Source organism: Mus caroli, unplaced genomic scaffold (assembly GCF_978045245.1).
Source record: "Mus caroli unplaced genomic scaffold, Mus_caroli_1 scaffold_1, whole genome shotgun sequence".
NCBI classification, from domain to species: Eukaryota; Metazoa; Chordata; class Mammalia; order Rodentia; family Muridae; genus Mus; species Mus caroli.
This window is the reverse complement of record NW_028227256.1, coordinates 190,681,556-190,703,384: the sequence shown is the minus strand read 5'-3', so window position 1 is coordinate 190,703,384 and position 21,829 is coordinate 190,681,556. Positions and strand designations below refer to the sequence as shown.

The following is a 21,829-nucleotide window of genomic DNA, read 5'->3' as shown; positions in this document are numbered from 1 at the left end:
CCTCCCTCCTATTCTCCTAGTCCCTTCCTACCATCTCCCCTCCTACCTAGATCCACTCCTTCCCTTCAGAAAAGGGCAGTCCTCCCAGGGATATCAACTAAACATGGCTTATCAAGTTGCAATGAGACCTAGACACATCCCCTCATCTTAAGGCTGAATGAATCAAGCAAATAGGAGGACAAGGGTCCCAATAGCAGGCCCAAGAGTCAGAGACAGCCTCCACTCCAGCTGTTAGGAGTCCCACAAGAACACCAAGCTACACAACCATAACATATAAGCATAATAGGGAATTCAGACCCATGCAGGCTTCCTGGTTGTCAGTTCAGTCCTTTGAGCCCTGCTTAGTTGATTTTGTGGATTTTCTTGTGGTGTCCTTGACCCTTCTTGTTCCTACGATCCTTCCTCTCACTTTTCAGCAGGATCCCCTGAGCTTTGCCTACTGTTTGACTGTGGGTCTCTGCCACTCCCATCAATTGCTGGATGAAGCCTTTCTGATAACAATTGTACTATATCCAGTAAATATTTAAATTGTCACACACCCAGGAAAACCATAGTCAAAGAATACAGTTCCAAAGACAGAAGGGAAGTAACACTGACTGAGCACAGGGATTATATGAGGGAGCTGTTGAGAAGCCTGTGTGACTATCTGCACCAGGGAATATATGCACAGGGAATATATGAGGAAGCTGCAGATAGTCACACAGGCTTCTCAACAGCTCCAGGGAAGGTAGAGGCTCTGCAGAGGTGCAGGGAGATTAGAAGCTTCCATTCTCATACCATCTAAATCATCATTCATGGAGAGGAAACTCCAGATATTTCCAGGCAACCAGAAGACCTTCTACTCACAGACCATTGCTCAAAAAATAACTAGAGCATACATTTGTAGGGAATATATTGAGCTCAAAAGAAGATATGAAATAGAGGCAGTGGTGAGTAGAAGCATGCTATATGTGAAATGTAATGAAAGGTCTATAGAAGCAGAGGTAGGTTAAGCAGTAAAGCACAAAGAAGGACACAGATGATTTCAGCAACAGAATAGATTCAACTTAATGTATACTTGTCCAGCCTCTGCCCAATAATATTAAAATATGTGCTTTTTAAAATATACACAGAACATTCATAAAAGCCAACCATATGCTACACCACAAGGGAATTCTTCACAAATATCATGAACTACTATCATAAAAACTTCATCCTTTGACCACATTGTAATGAAATTAGAAAATTGTTCAACTAATACCTCTAAAGTGCACAGGATATTTGCCAGATGTTCTAGGTTGTTGGTACACATAAATGGGAAAGGTCTTATTCTGCATGTATTGAAGCTCTAGGGAAGGGAGAGACATGTAACAATATTGCAGTGGGTTGAGGAGTGCAAGCATTTGAAAGCACTGGGAGGAGGAAGCAATAGGAAAGTCATGTGTGACAAGGTTCTGTTTAAATGAAAGGTCCAGATAAAACCTGGAGTGGGCATAGAGGTGTTACCATATATAACTTGGTGAGGAATACCTGTACAGTAGGAGTAGTCCACCTGGGCATGGGACATGTGCTGAACTCTGTATCACGAAGCTAAAACACAATTGCACAGTAGAGGAGATGAGGTAAAAGGCCACTCCCTACCCAGATCTGTTTCCTGACACACAAATTATAAGCATTTTTGAGTTAAACCTGAGTCAGAGAATAAGACACATCAGAAGTTCAGAATATTTACAATAAAAAAATAAAAGCATTGTTCATCTTGTACAGTATACTTCGAACATTATAGCCAAATGTTTGGTCTTAAATTTATTTATATTAAGGTGAGAAAAGCCCAATGTGTGGTGCACACTTGCAATCTCAGCATTTGTAAGGTGGACAGATAAGGATAGAGTGCTGAGATTACAGTGTGCGTCACAATTGAGATAGGGTCTAAGCTACCCAGGCAACGATTACCCTCACTCTGTAAACTCAGAGACCTTGAACTTGCCATCCTTCTGTTTTAGCCACCTGAGAAGCTGGGGTGACAGTCCTGAGTCACCAGGCTCTGTTCCATCTTTTCTTCTTGCTTGGTTGTTGGTAAGGCTGAGCCCAGCAAGGAGCCTGGCAGAGGTCATCTCCCTCCTCAGAGCATGGATAATGGTCCCCACAAAAAAGTAAGAGGGAACCAGGGGCTCATGACTCAGTTGAACAGGCTTTAGTGGTCAAGCATCCATATCTTTCTCTTATGTCCATAGTACCCAGATTTTTTGGGGGGTGGATACCAACCTGCAACTGCATTGGTCTAGTTTTTGTTACTATAATACAACACCCAAGACATTAGTACAGAAAAAGGGTGTGTTTAGCTCATAGTTTTAGAGTCTGAAAAAACCATTGGCATGGGTCAGGCTCTGTGAGGGTCCCCCTGTGATGCAGGTTGAAGCCTGGACCAGTGACTGCCTGAAGCTCCTCTGTACACACTTGTTCTGCCCAAGCCAGTACTTCACCTTGCCCAGCTGAGTTTCTTCAGTCTAAGCATTCAGTCACTTAAAACCTGAATTACACCACTACCACCCAGTTTTAGGCACACTGGAAGCCATTCCAGCCCTACTCAGGCTTAGACTATCTTCAGCTGCTCTCCTTCTTACTACATTTTAGCTCCTTTGGGTGTTTCTGAGTCCCTAGCAGATACAGCCTGGCTGCTCACTGTCTCTCCTTGAAGCCACCTCTGGTTGTCACAGGCGACACCCTTGCTTCACTTGGCAGTACCCTATGTGCTCCCATCACCCATTTTCTATGTAATGAATTTTTTTTCATATATAAATAAAATTAGAATCTGAATGCTGTCTTCCAGCCACAGTGAGGATATGTTCAACAGATTATTCAAATTTACAGTAATTATTATACAGTTCTGTTTCAACTTTAAATTTTTGAATGTAGTTACAAGTAAGCTGAAATCTATTTAGAGCCAATGGGAAGCCTGGTATGCTTACTCTGTAGGAACTTACTCATCAAATGGCAATTCTGGGGGTTTAGTTAAGCCTATAGGCACTGTTAATGGGCATTTATTCTGGATAAGATTAATACTATATAGAATCCACTCATCTGTCTGACATAACTGATAATAATCCTTCACCCTCTGGCAAAAACACTTCATGAAGAAAGGAAACATTAAAAGAAAATCTAATACAAGATGGGGGTTGTTTGACATTTGGGAGCCTGTGGGACCACTCATTTACACCATCTTAATTATGGTTCAAATTTACCTGGCTCTGGGTTAATCACTTGAAGTTTCTGGCACCTAGGCAAGCCCTGTTCTAAATTCCTGACAGGGTCTGCAGAGACTGCCAAAGGTAGAGTGAAGGAGGAGCGTCAGTGTGCAGTCTGCCCTTGCCCCTCCACTCTCCGTGCTGCTCTCCACTTCCATGGAGGCCATGCATTCACCACCTTCTTAAAGGTGGAATGCAGAGTGAACCCTTGGAGGACAGCCTTGTCTAGGATCTAGGATCTAAGTGATCCGTGTTACACTAAGGCTGACTTGGCTAGAATGTGATCATCGAGGATCTCCACACTCCACACACACACAGCAATAGGTATCCACTCAGCGATAATATGGCCAGGGAGGTGTTTGTCCCCCCCTCAGGCATTCCTGGAGATAGTGTGGCTGGCTGACAGGCATAGGTTCACATTTTGTTCTAACAGATGCTGCTGGTACCGCAGCCTAGTGTAACAAATTTAGCAAGTGTGTTCAAGCACGTTTTTGACAGCATTTTCAGAAGTGATGATATTGCCTGATTGAAACTAAGATTGTATTTTCTTTTCCAACTGTCAAGAAAACATACTAAATGATATGGAGTTTTACCCATGATTTAGGAATATAAAATATATATTCCTTTTGCCTCCTATTCTGATTTAGAGGTATATTTGAAAAACAATATTTTATATTCCTGAAGGCTAGATCAATTAATTAGTTGAAATGTGTGCTCATTCTTTTTTATTGCTTACATAGCCAAGAGTAGATTTAAATGTGAAGATTTATCTAAAAATATTAAAAAGTTTTAAAGTTAAAAACTGTAACTGTGTGTGTATACACACACACACACACACACACACACACACACACACATCTGTATGTGAATATGCCATAGTGCATGTCTGTGTGCATGGACATAGCTGTGTGTGGATATGCCACAGTGCAGTGTGTGTGTGTGTATGTACAGCTGTGTGTGGATGTGATGCCACAGTGGGTGTTTGGTGATCAGTGGACAGCTGTCATAAGTCATTTTCTCCTGCTACCTTTTAGGGTCCATGAATTAAACTCAGATCACCAAGTTCCCACCCAGGAGCCACTACCTTCTGAGCCATCTCTGGCACTAAAAATCCTTTAATTATGTTGTTATAATAAGTAGCCTTTCTCTTTTCCTCTACCCCTCTCTCTTCAACTCCCTCCCTTCCTGTCTTTTTTAAGATTTATTTATTTATTATATGTAAGTACACTGTAGCTGTCTTCAGACACACCAGAAGAGGGCATCAGATCTCTTTACAGATGGTTGTGAGCCACCACGTGTTTGCTGGGATTTGAAGTCAGGACCTCTGGAAAAGCAGTCAGTGCTCGTAACCACTGAGCCATCTCTCCAGCCCCTTCCATTCTTCTTTTATCATGTCATTCATTCTTCCCCTCCTCTATTCCTGTTCTAACTCAGGAGGTCCCTTTGGGAATCTTCAAATAACATTCTGAATGTTTATTCTACCATTGTGTATGTATGTTTGTCTTTTCCTTATATCAAGCAATTAAGCCTTTTTTCTTACGAAAACCCCAGTACACTTTGAAAAGGGTAAAAAGCAGAAATAATACCACCCATTTGTCACAAATGTATATATACAGGTAAAATAAAAACAAAGCCATTGCCCTGGATCACCCGTCACACCCCTCTAGAGTTAACCGTATTTTGCATGTGTATGAATCACTTGCCCTTCTTCACTGAATTACCACCCACCATACTTCCAATGGACTAGAGTTAGTTTGCTAGATGTCCTCCGAGTTGTTTGCTTTGGGCTTGTTTTTAGTGCATACAGTTTATGTGAGCAGGTGACCTTCGGGGCCAACATTTCAGAGTCACACTTGTAATGTTATAATGATTTTTACTGCTGTGAGGTACACCATCGAATGAGCTTACCAAAAACCCATTGTCTGTACTCCATTTTGGTCTGGGTGGGGAGTGCCTCCCTAGCGTTAACTCTTTCTTGTCTCTTGGTAGCACTGCATACATCTTCAGTGAGTATATATGTAGGAGTGGGACTGCAAAAGTGTGGGGGCAGGTATCTCTGACATTTTTTATAGTATCTGCTTACACTCCCACCAGAGGAAGACAATGGTTCCCCTTCTCTGTGTCCACACCATACTAGATATTCTTTTAGCCCATGTGTTTATTGTTACCTCCAGGTTTGAACTACTGACACTAGGGAACTGTAAAGAATTTTTTAAGATTTTTATTAGAATTATATTTAATCTATTAGATGACAGGAGGCGAACATTGCCAAATAACCCTCTAACACGTTCGGTGAGCTTCTCTGGTAGACACTTTTCATTTGCTTGGCAATGCTCATGTTTTCTTCAGATGCCTTTCAGGATAGCATTCCACGCATTATGTTCATTCTGGATATCTTATGTTTTAAGCTGCAGTTAATGCTTATGCTTGTTTTCTTTCATTTGATACAAGATCTTACGATGTAGCCTTGGCTAGTGCAGAACTCACTGTATAGACCAAGCAAATCTGAAACCTGAAGTTCTCCTGCTTCAACCTTCTCTGCAGTACTGGGGTACAAGCATGAACCACCATGCCCATGTCTATAAATGCTCCTTTTTACAAATTTTGTTTTCAGGTGTGTTGCTGATGTATTTGCATTTTTTTTCAAATTTCACCTTTTGTGCAACTGCAGTTCTTCTGTGGATTTGTTCAAATTTCCTTTGTACTTTTGTATATTAGACAGGCTTACCCACTCATCTTACAATGTAAGACTCTGACAAGCCTTAGCTACCAGGGACCCCCTGAGGGAGCCATGTGGAGCTGGGGATCGATGCAAAAGCAAGACGAATTTATTGTTCCAGCGCTCTGGGGTCATCCTGCACCCAAAGGAGAGGTGGTGATTCTGGGAAGCCCATTTGGGGAGTCTTTATAGTTTCCAGGGGTGGAATAGAGCATCAGTAACTAGACACAATATTATTGACAGAACAGTGCGCCCTTTAAACTGATTGGTAATGAAGTAGTAGAGGCTCCAGCCTCTCCCTTCAGGCCTACTTGCTCCACCAACCTTTTCCTTCTGGAAGGGTCTCATGTTCTGGGGCCGGGCGGAATTTTCCAACAGTCTTTAGTTAGCTGACCTCTTCAATATTATGATGGCTTTAATTTACTTTGTTGCTGTTTATTAAGGCTAGGACCTTCACTCGCTGTGATTTCTAACCTACTGAGTGGTGACAGAAATTAGGAATGGTTAACAGTTTCAAAGGGAAAACAAGTTATGAAAATTTTTGAGACTGGGTCTCATGTATGCCAGGGTGGCCTGGAGCTCACTATGCAAACAAGAGTGGCCTTGACTTTTTCTCATCTTTCTGCCTCTACCATCTGAGGGCTGAGATTACAGGTATGTGCCACCACACCTGGCATATGTGGTGCTGGAGACTGAACCTAGTGCCTTGTGTATGCTCTAGCTCCATCCTCCTCCCCCACCCCCACATACACACACACACACACACACACACACACACCCTGTGCAGATCTATTTGTAAAGTGTGGTATGTTGTGCATTGGTATGTTTGTTTTGTTAACACTCTCTTTAGGCACTGTAAATCTAGATTGATAAATGAGTGAGTCCTGTGTTGTGCCCTTTTTATGTCTTTCCTAAGCTTTAACTCTAAGGGTGTGTTAGAGTCATAACACAAGTGGAGTTAAGGTTTGTTTCCTCTTTCCTGTCTGAAAGTGTGGGGAGAGGATTATCACCAGTTAAAGTTCACCAGCTATCCCAGCTAAAATGTCTTATTTTGTGTTTTTATTTTTAAAAATCTTTTTAACTACACGTTTAATCTTCAAATTTCAGATTTGTTGGGAGTTGTTTGTGCTGCTCTCTTATGAACTCATGGTCTGTAGAATACACAGTGTGCTCCCTCTCTTGTTGGCATTTCCAGAGATTTATCCATTTTTGTTAGTCTTTTCCATTTTAGTTTATTATCTTACTCTCATTACTATTTAGTTTTTCAAGAATCGCTTAGAACATATTCAAATATATTATAGGTATTGTATTTCTATTTGGTCAAAAAAGTACACTATGGAATTTCCCTCCTCTGAGCTTTGCTGTTACTTGCTTGTTACTGTAAGGAAGGCCTCTGCTGCACTGCTAGGCAGCTGTGTTGTGCACTGCTGCACTGCTGGGTGGCTGTGTTGTGCATTGCTGCACTGCTGGGTGGCTGTGTGGTGTCCTCAGCTTGAGCTCACCTCTATGATGTGTAAGTCTCTCACATCCTCTCCTGCTCATCCATTCAGTCCCTGAGGGAAATGTGCCGCTGTGCCACCTGAGAGAGTCTGTTTCTCATTAGAGTTATCGGGTCTTTGCTTTCTGTGTCTTTAGCCCACATTATAAGGGGCACATGAATCTTGGACTTTTCAGTTTCCTAGAAACTGAATGTGTCGTCATTGTTGAGTGTACTTCTTTACCTTCCGTGATAGTCTTGTCTCCAAGGAAACGGACACACAGCTACAACAGTTTTCTTTTTGGTTATTGCATGCCTAGAAAAGTCTACAATTTGTTTGCTTTTCTGCCTCTCTGTTTTCAATATTGCCGTAAAGTGGCAGATAGTTTTGTTTACTTATCTACACGTGCCAATCTTTGTCTTTAAGAATATAGTTGAGATGTTTAATGTAAATAAATTCACATCTATGTTTTGAGATTGATAGCTCTTATAAAACAGTCTTTTAGCTTCAGAAAATACCTCATTACCATGTGTAAGCTGAAGAAATTGCTTGAGCTGTTAGGATGGTTCTGTGGGTAAAGATACTTGCTGCCAACACTGATGATCTGAGTTCGATCCCTGGAACCCACATGTTCAAGGGAGAAACCAGCCCTGCTAGCTGTCCTTTAACTTTCACATACACACTGGTCACATGCATTTGTGTGTGCATATATACACACATGCGATAGATAGATAGATAGATAGATAGATGATAGATAGGTAGATAGGCAGGTAGGTAGACAGGTAGATAGATATGAATAAAGAGAGTTTTAAAAGAAGTGTCTTTGATTTGTCTACAGATATGTAGGAATATGGAAAATTTTCCGTCTATTACTTGACTGAAATGTCTACAGACTACTTGTAATTGAGTGTGTGGGAGCATGTTGTGCACCTCCGTCCTTGTCTTTCTAGTGACATAACTTCAATACACACAGCATTGCCATTTTACTGCTTTTGTTTGTTGTAGAGTTGGTGGTCATAGCTCTGGCTGGCCTGTAGCTTATTGTGTAGACCAGAGAGGGTCCACCTGCCTCTGCCACCTGAGTGCTGGTGATAAAGGTGTGCCCCACCACACCCAGCCAACAATACACTTTATAATCTGTGTTTTGTAAAATACTATAACACTTTCATATTTGCTCTACAGGGCTGTGACTCTCAGGTGAGCTTGTCTGAGGCATCCTGTGGTGACAGTACATCCTCCTGTCAGTCTCTTCAACATGGCTCTGTTCCAGAAATCCTCATTGGGCTCCTTTACAATGCCACCACTGGAAGACTATCGGCAGAAGTGATCAAAGGCAGCCACTTCAAAAACCTGGCAGCAAACAGACCACCCAGTGAGTGAAAAAGAGTTATTTTTATCTTAATGTTTTCGGCACTTAGGGGACTCACATCATTTTAGTCTTAACCAACCACAATGAAACACTGAATCATCAGCCAATCTGTTTCGTGTTTTCTATTTCCAGTCATTTGGGAAGAGGAAAATGTGAAACCCAAAATATTAATTGTATGGTGACAGGAATTTTAATTTTTCATAGTGTCTGCAGAATAAATTATCCCTATCATAGCCATTATCTTTTAATGCCAGAAGAAGTACAGGGTTTTTAAAAGTAACTACTATTCACAATATTAACAGAAAAGTATATAGCTTTTGTTAGTTAAAGATTAATGTTTTGTTTTCTGTCTGCGTGCAATACTCTGAACTAGTGTAACTACTTCTGTATTTCTCTTCTTTATCCTTAACACCTCATGAAGAAAGTAGTTCCTCACAGTTTGTTCTCCTTTGAAATTATAGGAGCTACCAATGTAATTGAGTGGTACAGCATGTGCTTAGTATGTACAGTCCCTGAGTTTTATCACCAGCACCATAAAAAGGAAAATTTATTATCCTACACAAAACAAACAAATGAAAAACATCGCTCCACAAGCTAGCAAGCCTTTTCCCTCCCTTCCCAGTACAAACAAAATCAGGACAGCGGTTGGCCTAGGTGATTGGGGGTGGTCTGTGGGAGTGAAGCCCATTTGTCTCTCTCTTCTCCTCTAACATCTCTGTGTACTGAGGATGAGAGTAAGTTTGGGAAGTGCAGAGAAATTGTCCCTACTCCACTCCAGAACTGTTGATGGCTGTGAGCCAGACCTAAATGGGCAACAGAATAACTTCTCTGTATTTCTGTAAATTAAACATGTTCATGACCTGGACTAAAGCTTTGAAAGGAAATTGTAAATAATTAATAGCTTAAATTTGTTTTCAGATTTCCCAGAGACTTTCTTAATACACGCTTACTCAGAGTGCCAAGCATAGGGGAGAACTTTTCCTATTCTTTATATTAACTTTGCTTTTAAATGCCATAAAATTCATTATCAATGCAGATGAAACATCATAAAAAGATAGTCGATTTGTAGCAAGAAATGTTGGCAAGCTTACTTTATACATCGTAGAATGTGCCTGTCCCTAAATTGAGAAGTCTGAAAGGCAAGGCTGGAGAGATGGCTCAACAGTTAAGAAGCCTAGCTGTTCTTACAGAGAACTCAGGTTCAATTCCCAGGATCCAAAACATCTAGAACTGTAGTTCCAGGGAATCCAATGCTTTTTTATGTCCTCTACAGACACCAGATACACACTACATACATGTAGGCAAAACACCAATACACACACACAAAAAAATGAGATTGTTAAAAAGAAAAATCTAAAGAGAAAAAAAAATCCCCATAGACAAATGGTCTGACCCCACAAGTCTGTTTCTTAATAGGTAGAGTTAAGGTCTTACAGGGTAACTGAGACTCAGACCTGAAAAGGGTACATAAAAGTAGAATTAGTACCATCCAGTTTCTCGTTTCAAAGAAAAAACTGAGTGTGTGAAAGAAAGAACATTCTGAGAACAAACAGGCTGGAGAGTCTGGCTTGATTGTCTTTATCCAAACACCCTGAGAATCTCTCCATGGAGGGCTGGAGAGAACCTGAGTAAGATTTGCAGGTGAAGACAGATGAGCTCATGAGGTCATGACAGCCACAGGCGTGCACACCTGACCACAAGTCACAGACGCCAAGACAGTGTCTTACTGCAGCAGGAGGCAGAGCCATGCTTGGGGTCACACTGCAGCAGGAGAGAGAACAGAGCTTGGGGGTCACCTTGGGGCATCAGCTGGAGACAGAAGAGACCTTGGGATCACCCTGGGCACCAGCTGAAGACAGAGCAGAGATTGGGGTCACAGTGGGAGTACTGGCTGACTTTAGCTGGCAGCTCAATAATTTTTGACAAATACTTGATTAGACACATATCAAAAAGTAGCAGAGTGAAGTGATATGATGATATGCAAGAGAGAACAAGGAGACAGGATGAAAACGGAGCAAGAGGCAAGGTTACGTGGTAAACATGTGAAGCCTGATGGACACCTACAGCATGAAAAGAACGGCAGCAGCTGCCATTAGTTTAGAATTAGACCTTCAACTGCAGCTTGATTAGTGGTGTTAGCTAGGAAGTCACTAGTATGTAAATAAAGCCAACTTTTAAAATAATGATATGCAGGTAAAGCGTTTATAAATGACATGTAAGAAAAGATATTTGCAGAATTTAAGACAATTGTACCATCATGTCCTAAATGGAAGATGATAGCCCTTCATTGACAAGTAGGGTCTAAGCTGTGAACTGTTGTAAGCCATATAAACTCAAACTCCCCCCAAGAAACAGGAGCAGTACTCAAAAGCAAGTATTCTGATAGTTGTATTTCATTTACATAACTGAATTCTTGATTCTATTGGAAGTAATCAGAATATTTCAAATACTGAATATTGCATGGGTAACATTAAAATGTAGCACAATAACTAACAGTGACCCTGTAATGATTGTATTTGATCCTTTATAGCCTGGTAGCTTGCATGATTCTATATGTTCAATGTGCTTTAGACGAAGAAGATACCATTATAAATATATCCCCCTCTGAAAACGGTGTAATTTTTGTTCAAGATTACACAATGATGGTAATTTTTTTTTCATTCCATGAAATTTACAAAACAGCCCTTTGTTCAACCCTCTCCCTGGATTAAAATGCTAAAGTTTTATGTTTTTCCACTCAAGTGCACAGTGTTTCCTCTTTAATTCTGACCTTTGACCCTCTTTCACCCAACGATTGACATCTGGTCATTATTTCTTTTACTGCTTTCCACCCCCTGTTGTCAGATGGACTGTTCTGTTGTCTAAAACACTTGATAGGTGGACAGGTTTATATAATCCGAGGTGAGTTCCTGTAGAGGCTAATTGGATGTTGTCTTTTCATGCAAAAACAAAATGCCCTAAAACTTGCCAGCAGTGAGACTGTCCACCATGTTGGTTTCCAAAACAATGCACATTTTTATCTGTGGTATTTTAAATAAAACTAACTTAGACTTTATCTCTGATTATGGATGATGGTATTCAGAATATCAACAAATGAGCAAAACTTTTTAAAATAATTTTTTTATTTCTTCGTATTTTGATTTATCATAGAAATGCGTATTTCATGAGATCTTTGCAATTATCTTTGAAATTATTTGAAATTTTGATATGAAGTACACATGATGGATCAACATGCTGAGATCATTTGCATGAATCTAACAGACTTGAAAAGTCTATTAAAGTGAGGATATATGTTCCATATCAAAAGGCCTTGAAGTGTTACATTTCACTTTGTACACTTAACATCATATCAGTATTTTTGTAATAGATGAAAATAATTAAAATACAATTTTTAAAATTTTACATTAAATTATGCCTGAAAGAAACCCAATAGTATTTAACTTACTCTCCCCAAACGCACATTAAATGTACTCTTGCATGAAACCAGAAGTAAATTTTCCTTGGTTTGCTAAATGTTGACCCCTTAAGGCATTTGGCTTCATTGGGACCCTTAAATGTTTCGCTATATATTTAAAAACCACATCCATGCAGAGATTCTTCTGACATTTCATCTTAAGCTGTTTCAATGTCACCTTTGCATTCTTGTCTCCCTCCTTTCCTCCTCGCCATCTGCCTTCATTTCTGTTTGTTTGTTTATTCCTACTCTCTGAGAACACAGTGGAATGCTGTAGTGTTGTGGCTAATTGAGCTTGCTAAGTGTCTATTAATGCTATGATGTCCCGCTTAGTGGAGTGACTAGGGTGGTGATGGGCAGGGGAGGTTGTGGGAGGGCAGTGAGGGGCGGGAAGGGAAGGAAGGATTATGAGGTATACCTTTAAATTCCATTCCTAGAAAAATAGTGAAGCTAAGCCATTACTACTACCCAAGTATTTCCAGCCTACTTAGCATTCTCTGTACTTGTTATATATTTAGTAAGTATTTACATCAAAATTGAGTTAGTTGAGTTTCCATCAAACATGGTATACACCATATCCTTATAAAGTGTAACTACCTGGTTTTGGCATTTATCATAAGAAAACTGTCAGTTTGTTTCAAATGATATTTGTGGTGTGTTGGTTTTCTTCCTTCAGATACATATGTTAAGTTAACACTGCTGAATTCCATGGGCCAAGAGATGTCCAAATGCAAGACATCCACCCACAGAGGGCAGCCAAATCCGGTGTACAAGGAAACTTTTGTTTTTCAAGTGGCCTTGTTTCAGCTTTCTGACGTGACTCTGATACTGTCTGTGTATAACAGGCGGAGCATGAAAAGGAAGGAGATGATAGGCTGGATTTCCTTAGGTCTGAACAGCTCTGGGGAGGAGGAGCTCAGACACTGGACTGCAATGAAGGAGTCGAAGGGACAGCAAGTGTGCAGGTGGCATGCACTGCTGGAGTCCTGAGGAAGTCGGAAGATGGCTGCAAGCCCAGCACTGCCTCAGAGGAGCCGTTCCCTGGAGAGTCCTCTTCAACACCCTACCACAACGCTTCACATCAGCGAGAGACCGTCCAGTGCTGCCTGAGGGGAAGGAAGCTTTGTCTCTGGTAGAGCGAGCTCACATGAGAAACCAAGAAACTTGTGTCCTTAATGTTCAGCAGCCCTCCAGAAATTGAATTGCATACTCTTTATTTGAACTTGATTTTCTTAGTGAAAGAGCTAGGAATTCCATGGAGGTTGTGGCTTTAAACCAGAGTTTCCATTGCAGCACTACATATCATCACCCACATGCTGTCCATGAGGCATTCCTATGGCCAGTCCTTGGGTGGATCTCAGTGAGCACTCCTGTCTCAAGGTGAAAGAAAGCTCACTCACACTAATGATACTTTCATTTCAGATATGCTCTCTCTGTGCCTCAGCCTTCATAGTACTAAGACAAGTGCAAAATTCCCTGAAGGGTAGTTTAAGGTTGGTTTGTTTGACATTTGTTTCTTTACCTCCTTTGTTTTTTCTGATCCAAAGAGACCATGTCATTATGGTCCCTTGCAAACCTTTATGGCTGTACTGCAGAACTTCATAACTTTACGTTCAAGCCCTTTATGTACCGTGTGTTCCAGAGTAGAAAATGGTAAGAGCAGAGCTGTCATTTGGAATTGCTTTCAGTGGTCAGTCTTTACAGCTGTGCAATGCAGCAGACACAGTAGAGAGCTGTTGAAATTGGAAGACAACTCTAGTTAAAAGGAATCTTGATTATCTGTTCCAAGAATCTAGTCTCCAACAGGAGTAAAACAGGTACCATTCAAAACAGAATATCCTGGAGTCCTTCCTCACTCACTCCCATTTCTTTGTGGCTCTCAGTTTTATTCTACTTAAAATCACTCTGAGATCCCTTGTGCTCCAGTGACTTGTGCTGTGCCTGTAATGTCTTCAGCATGACGTCACCCTGTGCCTTCCATGCAAGTTGACCTTGCTTACACTGCTGGGAAGCCATAGTTGTGGGTTTGGCCTTCAGCACTCATAGGTATGAAGCTCCTTGGCAGTCCCATGGCCTTGCCCTACTCTACAGGAAGCAGGGCCATGTACTGTGCTGGCCTCCACACTGCAAGCGTTTCCCTGTCGTGTTTTCATATTTAGAAACTACAGGTCAACTGGAAATAGTGTAAGCTATTTTCTTTTTAATTTTCTTTTTTAACAAAATTTTATGCATATACTCTAATAGAGTCCGTTTTGTATACATGAAAATAGTTTCCTTTTGCTCTTTCTCATTTCTAGTTAAACTAGACAAAAGCATACTATTTACCAATTAGTGAAAAGCTCTATCTCGGTTCCAACCCCAGCTGAGCGCTTTGGACTGTTACTGTGAACTAGAACTCATCAGTACAAACTAGCAGAGTCGTGTCGTGCACGGACTTACTAAAATGTGGCAGTGCTGAGAGGCCTTAAAGAGTCCAAAAGACCGTGAACTTCTATAATTTTAGCTTAAAAGAAGGCAACTTTATACTTTCAAGCTCAGCATTTTAAGGAAAAGAAAATGCAAGTAAGATGCACAGAGTTAGTTTTAAAATGGAAGTTTCAGAGCCCAGCAAAGTGGCTCATCCCTGTAATCCTAGCACTTGGGAGTCTGAGGCAGGAGGATTGCTGTGATCTTAAGGCTAGCCTGGGCTACATAGTTCCAGGCCTTTCTGGGCTACAGAGTGATAACTGTACCACCAAAATATTATGTTACAAAGTTACATTTAAAAAAAAGAAAAGAAAAATCATCCTTCTATCCTTCCATTAGTGAACTTCTCAGAATTGCTTTGTTATAAAGTGAGTTTGGTTAGAAATTAAAACATGAACAAAAAGCAAAATAGTTGTTTTTTTTTTTTTAAGTGTTATTGAAGAACAGAGTGAGGCAAAATGTGAACAGGATATAGGTTACACTGAAAATTGGGTACAGGCATTTGATGCTCCAATGAGCCTTCACTGGCTTTGAAACAACCGCCTGCATGGCTAACAGCTGCTGTCTTCCTAATAAAGTCTCTGGTCTATTTTGCAACAAAGCTCAATTGGACATTATAAGACCAACCTGGTGCTTTCACTGTGATGAGAGAAAAATCTGTTATTTGTTAAACCTCCTTCCTACAGAGTGGACCCAGAACTCTGTATACTCCCAAAGATCCTCAGGGGTATCTGGCATGGTGTAAGTATCACTTCATATATGGCCTGGAAATCGATTCAGTCTTCTTTAACATTGGGAAAAGCCCCCCCTATCCCATTTGCCAAGTCCTCAATGATTATAAATTATGTATGTGCATATAACTACACATGTAGCATGCTGTGCACATGTAAAGGTGAGGCTGTCCTGCCTTTTCACATAACTGACTAGAAAGGCATTTCCACTGATCGTGGATTGCTGCTTTTCTTCTCTGTGTAACTTCTAAATGTGATACTAGGTTTGTAGCCAAATGCTGCCACTCTGCTGCATATAAAGCAAGTATACAACTTATTCTCTCCTGTGCTTTAACACAAATACTTTTCCAAATTATCTGGGCCACAGATGTTAACTTGGGAACTTGAAAATGACAGTCTACACCCTTATTATTCTGCTAAAGTCAAATGAAATGTCCAGATTCCACAACCGACTGGTATATGGTTATTCAAGAGCCTAGTTTCTGAACTTTCCTGACGCAGTTTGTTGATCACTGTCCAGAAGTGCAGTATTGTCCAGCCTTTCAGAAGCTTCTGCATCTTGGTGCCTGAATACTAGCCACCTTCTGTTTGAAATACACTTGCATATCATCTCACTGCACATTGATGAGTTTTCAGTAGCATTGTTCTCACTGACAAAAGTAGCTATCAGGCCATGTTTAAAGAAACAGAAAATACTTAAGCTGCCTGGATACCTATGCTGTCATTGCAAAGTTGGGCCCTGGCAGGGAGTCTGATCTGATCTGTGCAAAACCCAGCTCTGTCTGCTAAATCACTGCTGCTTCCACAAACTGGGAGTATAGCCAGGGCCTGGGAATGCGAATGCATCAGTAGGGAAGTAGAGACAGTCTAGGATTTTCTCGGCAACAAGGAATACAAATGGTATCACAATTTTATGAAGGGACTAAGAGATAGGTGAGCTGTTTGAAGTGGTATAAGCCCAGTGGTCACCAGCTTTTTTTTTTTAATTCTTGATCAGGTATTAATAGAAATAACACAAAGTTCATTTGCATAAAGCTACTATTTACCTCCATAGACTGAAGAATTCCATAGGAAAAGAATCACATTGCTAGTTGTTCTTCACAGGTTCTTTTTCTTACTTTCTTTATAAGCCAAGATTCTTCTCTTCATCTGTCAATTGCACGTGGCCATCAGTATCATTGTTGCCAGCCAATGATACTAAAACAAGATGAGGCATGTGGTAAAGCACCTTAAAGCCACAGGCTGTACCCTCCACACTGACAGTACTGATGATGGTTACAGCCGTAACTTAGTAAAGCGCTAACACAAGAATGTACTGTCTTATGTGACTCACAAAATATGAAGAGGCAAGTAACACCATCAGTGTTTTATTCATGAGGAAGTTGCTGCATGGAGAAGCTGAGCTGACCCCCTAAGGCTGCCCCCTCTTAAGAAAACCCAGTAGAACTGGGATTGCTCCAAATCCACTCATGCGCATTGTATCTTAACCCAGTTTATTACGGGTGAGAGGAACAGCATCATATTGGGCAATTCCTGCCCAGCTTATCTGAATGGCAGAGAGAGGCCCAAGAGAACAGAGCTGGGAAAGAGAGAAGACAGTGCAGGGGGCTTGCCTTCTCAGGACACAAACCATACTTCGGTATCATAGTTTGTATTTTTATTTAAGGACTTGGGATCTGTTTGTTGTGTCTACACTGTACTTAGATTCTGAAGATATATTAACTCACGGTATTTCCATTGCCTGTGTACACCTTTCTATGCTGTGAAATGACGGGATGTCTGATAACCTATACTTGTGTCAGGGGTCAGAGGAGAGAACGTTGCCTTCCTGAGCACACTTACCCAAGTTTGTTTATATTTCTTTTGTTAAAGTTTGCTAATATTAGACAAGATTCCCACCTACCCTCTTTCCCTTCATTGTTAGTGATTACTACGTCCTAGAGTCTTTATGAGCCCTTTGGCGAATAGGAGGCACACAGCAAATGCTGATGAGTAAAGTCTCTATGGTAGAATCAACACTACCATTGTGAAAGTCTTCTGTGAACCTTGTCTACTGAGTAGGTTTCCTTTTCTCCTAACGTATATGTATGAGGACCCCAGCTGTGTGCCATGTGCTGCTGAAGAGGCTACAGGTTGGATGGGCAGTCTTCCCTCATCTTGTATTTTGATGTACTGAGACAGCATCGGGTGGTGTCTTTCATTGTAATATATGAGGTGTAGAGAGAGGCATGTGCAGGGCATTGGGGTTGAGTAGGAAAGTTACATGGTGAGTTCTATTAGAAGACAAGAAAAAAAAATACTGTTTTGACTCCCATCAAACTCCCCTTTATTAAACACAGACAGTGGCTCCCAAGTTGTAATATACCTAAGAATTCTGTCCAGGTTCTAGCCAGAGATTCTGTTTCATTTGGTATAGAGGAAAGTCTGAGGGTCTAGATCTGAATGAGTTCCCCAGGAAATCCTAGCTGGGCAGTACTGGGAAATAATACTTTTGTTTCTTATCTGCAATTGTTGGCAGCAGATTCTGTGCCCATAGATTAAGTCTTGATGTGGTGGTAGGAAGGTTTGTAGTCTCTGGGTATCTATGAGGAAGCAAGCCTCTATCACATTCTCTCCTTCCGATCTCTCTCAGGTTGCTTAACACAATTTCCAAAACTATAAAACCGAAGTTTTATAAAGTCAGAGGAAGGCCTTTTTAAAGGTGAGGATGACATTTTGGCAGCTTTGTTGGATAAATACTGAGGATATTAATATGTCCCATAATGCACCAACATTTGTTTGCCGGGGGAAATGAGGACAATTTTGACAAGTGTACTGACACTGTACTCAAGTGTTATGAGTGATTATTTCAAGCACAGCTAGACATGTGTGGTGATACTTCCAAATAATTTGAGTTTACCAAGAGAAAAACTGTAGTAGTAACGTATTTTATAATTTAATTTTTTGTGTTTATACATAGTTATACTACAATAACTTTAGCGAAAACAATATAGCAATTCTGAGGAACTTTAGAGCTGATATGAAGGTGATAGCCTTTGCCTGAGCTGGCAGTGCTGGCCATGTCCCAGAAACTTGGCTAGACTTATACCCGAATTCCGAAATAAGCAAGTATATCGGCTCTGTTTCTCAGCGCTGGAGCTACGATCTGTTTAGTCTGATAAGTGTTGTGATCTAGTCTTTTTCTAAGACCCAAGAGGTTCGTCACTACTCTGGGGCATTGCTTCTCAAAAATAATGTACTTTTTATAGGAAAACTCAATCAGTGGATCTTTTTATTCGGTATTCCTTCTCTTCCTCCCCCAGCCCCTCCTCTCTTCCTTTCTTTGAGTTTTTGAGGCAAGAAGCTTCCTGAATAGTCTAGTTTCTACGGAGCTTTCGTACTTATTTTTCTAATAATAGGTGTAGCTGAGTGATGATGTTTAACTGCTCTGTGAGCAGAATTCTCAACCAACCTGAAGAGACGTGCTGCCCATGGGTGTTTCCTTTGGTCTCAACTGTGTCTGACCTGTTTGATAGTGACTTTCACCCATGAATGGACTTTGCTCATGTGCATAGTATGTCCATGTACATAGTATGTCCATGTGGTCATCAGCAGTGCTGTGTTGTTATCACATATTTATATGCACTTGGTCAAAACAGAAGCTGATGAGTGTGTGAGCCATCATTTTGTAGAGTGAACGGCTGAACCCCCTTTGTGTCGTTGGAGTCACGCTGCGCGTCTGTTGCCTTTAAACTCTCATACCTTCTTTTGTACTCTACACCGACTGTCGCGGTGCCTTTTTCCTTTTGTATAATTGTATTACATTAAAAAATTGCTGACCTGTGTGTAAAATGTTAAAACTACACCAGTCCAAGGAGATTTTAATGGCAGTCCAGTTTTCCAGAGAATAAATTTTTGTGTGCATTAAATGTTACGTTTCTTCACATTTATGTGAAAACAAAAATTGTTTCCATTTTAGTACTCAGTGGAGTGGATAAACATCCAGCATGTTAGATGATGATTCATAAAACTCAGCCCTAATTCAAACTGGCAAAAAAGTGTTACTATGACTGTTATACACAATGGGCCAATGTCACTTACATACAGAAATAATCAAGTGGGTCTGTTTGTTCCCAGGATCATGTCTGAAAAGAGTCACATGTGCTGTCAAACTATCTGGATCATGTTTTCTTCACCACGAGTCAGATCTAACCTCAAAAGAAAAAATAGACTCCAGGCAAACACTTTTAATGACTCCTTGAAAAGTTCATATAAATCAAGAGTGGAAAAAGTTGCTTTAACAGGCTGAGCCCTTAGCTGGAATGTGGCATCGATCCCATTACCCAACTTTCTCTTTTCTTGGCATGAGCCTGTCCTTATCGTCCTTGGATCCCAGTTTAACAAGACCTTTTTCTAAAGACAATAGTATAAAGTCTATTGTCTACCAAAGATCTTGAATTTAGGTTCTTTCATGTCCCATTACCTTGTCTGTTTGTTTCCAGCCAGTAACAACCAGTTTCACAAATACATAAGCGTCTGGTGCTTTAGTCTGACAGAAGTTCAGCAAGCTACTTCACCTTAGGTCCAACTTTGAACCTTGAGTTCCAGCAACTAAGTAGCCTTTGTTTTCTCTTTGCTTTTTTCTTTGGCTTTTGACACAGCACCTACTTGGTCTAGTTTCCAGTCTTTCTTTCTTTTGGTTTGTTTGTTTGTTTGTTTGTTTGTTTGTTTTAATAAGGAGTTGTTGCTGCTAAACACAATGAAAATGCATTTTTGCTCAAAATAAATGTATCCATAATGTGATCTCCAGCCACAGGAAAGTAGTTTGTATCCTTTCCTCGAGTCCACTGGTTAATTCTCCCACTCCAAGGATTTGCTTACTTATCTGTGTTCAAAAAAAAAAAGTTTCTGAATTCTAAGCGATGCTCAATTAGGGATGATTTGTTACTTATTTGGTACTTGGTAAAATTTTTCATATGAGTCATGACTTCCTATTTTCAAAGAATTACAATATATTAAGGGTGAAATTCCAGCAGAAAAACAACACTTCTGGAGTTTTGCTAGAAAGTTGGTAAGTTATCATTTTCTGCTACTAAAAGATTCATTTACTATCATAAAATGTTATTCTGAGGGTTACATTTTAGTTGCAAGTTGCTTGTACCTCCTTTGATCTTCAGCATGCCAAACAAAATTTTAAGTCAACTCTTCATTCCCAAAATTATCCTATTTCCATAATGTTTCTTATTTGAAAATAGAATTGTTGCCAATTTTAAATTTTAAGACCTTAGAAAAATGTGAAATATTTGTTTGGATGTTGCATGATGATGAATTATGAAAGTACAGATCACTAAATGTGGAGTCCTTAAATGCCAGACAAAGGGGGACAAATAACAGTCATGAATCGGTTCAACAGGCTGGATGTCTGAGAAAGTCAGTTTCATGATTTTATCATGGTATGGAAAAATCTCAGAAGTCCTATGTGTCTGTAGCCATTTTATGTGAAATATATAAAGTTCTTACTGCTCTGCAGCACTGCAAGCCATTGATTTTGTCACTCTTCTAGATTTTAGTCATTGCAATAGGTGAGTATCTCTCAATAATAACGTGCAGTTTCCTGCTAGTGATGCACAGAGGGGTATGTGTGTGTCTGTCTATCTGTGTCTCTGTGTGTGTGTGTCAGTGTGTGCATGTGTGTGTGTGTATGTCTGTGTGTGCGTGTGTGTTTGTGTGTCTGTGTGTCTCTGTCTGTCTGTGTCTCTATGTGTGGCTGTGTGTGTTTGCGGTACTATGATGCAGTTCTCTGTGTACTTTGTCAGGTCCTTTACCAAGCCTTTAGTATTCTGAAATGACTTTTCTCTTGGGTGGTGGATGTCCTGAACAGTGACTTTCACTGAGCAGAAGTCGTGACTTTAATGAAGTTCACAGTATCCCTCTTGTTCTTTCATGGGTTACACTTTGGATGCTTTATCTTAAAATTCATAACCAAACCACAGTCACAGAGATTGTCTCCTCTGTTTTCTTCTAATATTTCTGCTTTTTTTTTTTTTTTGGTAAGTTGTAAAATATCTCTATTTGTTCTAGGGCATTGGCCAGAGTCCCCTTAGAACTTCTGAAACTGCTTCTCGGTGCCAGCAGCCTTGGTGACCTTGAGCACATTGAATCTGACAGTCTTGCTCAGGGGCCTGCACTCTCCAACAGTGACAATGTCTCCGATCTGTACATCCCTGAAACGGGGACAGGTGCACAGACATTTTTGTTTTTTGGTTTTTGGGGTTTTTTTTTGTTTGTTTGTTTGTTTTTCTGGTGCCATCTGCGGAAAGCATTTCTCCTTCAATGGCTGCTTTCTTTTGTGTGTTTCTCTGTGCTCTCTGCTGGTTCTGTGTCTGGTTATTCCTGTTCTCCCTGACTA

The 21,829-nt window shown here is 40.5% G+C and overlaps 1 protein-coding gene across 5 annotated transcripts in view; it reads left to right on the top strand.

The window, feature by feature from the left end:
- Window positions 1-21,294, top strand: part of Syt14 (synaptotagmin 14) — a 145,502-nt gene extending 124,208 nt beyond the window's left edge. For 3 of the 5 annotated variants that reach the window (XM_085844001.1, XM_021173063.3, XM_029477504.2), the window contains 3 exons: window positions 8,604-8,793; window positions 11,635-11,691; window positions 12,921-21,294. In XM_085844001.1, the coding sequence (XP_085700127.1) occupies window positions 8,604-8,793; window positions 11,635-11,691; window positions 12,921-13,234 (561 nt within the window). In that variant the 3' untranslated portion in view covers window positions 13,235-21,294. The remainder of the gene's footprint in view (window positions 1-8,603; window positions 8,794-11,634; window positions 11,692-12,920) is intronic. The other 2 variants (XM_021173070.3, XM_029477510.2) reach the window with 1 other exon arrangement.
- The last annotated feature ends 535 nt before the right edge of the window (window positions 21,295-21,829 follow it).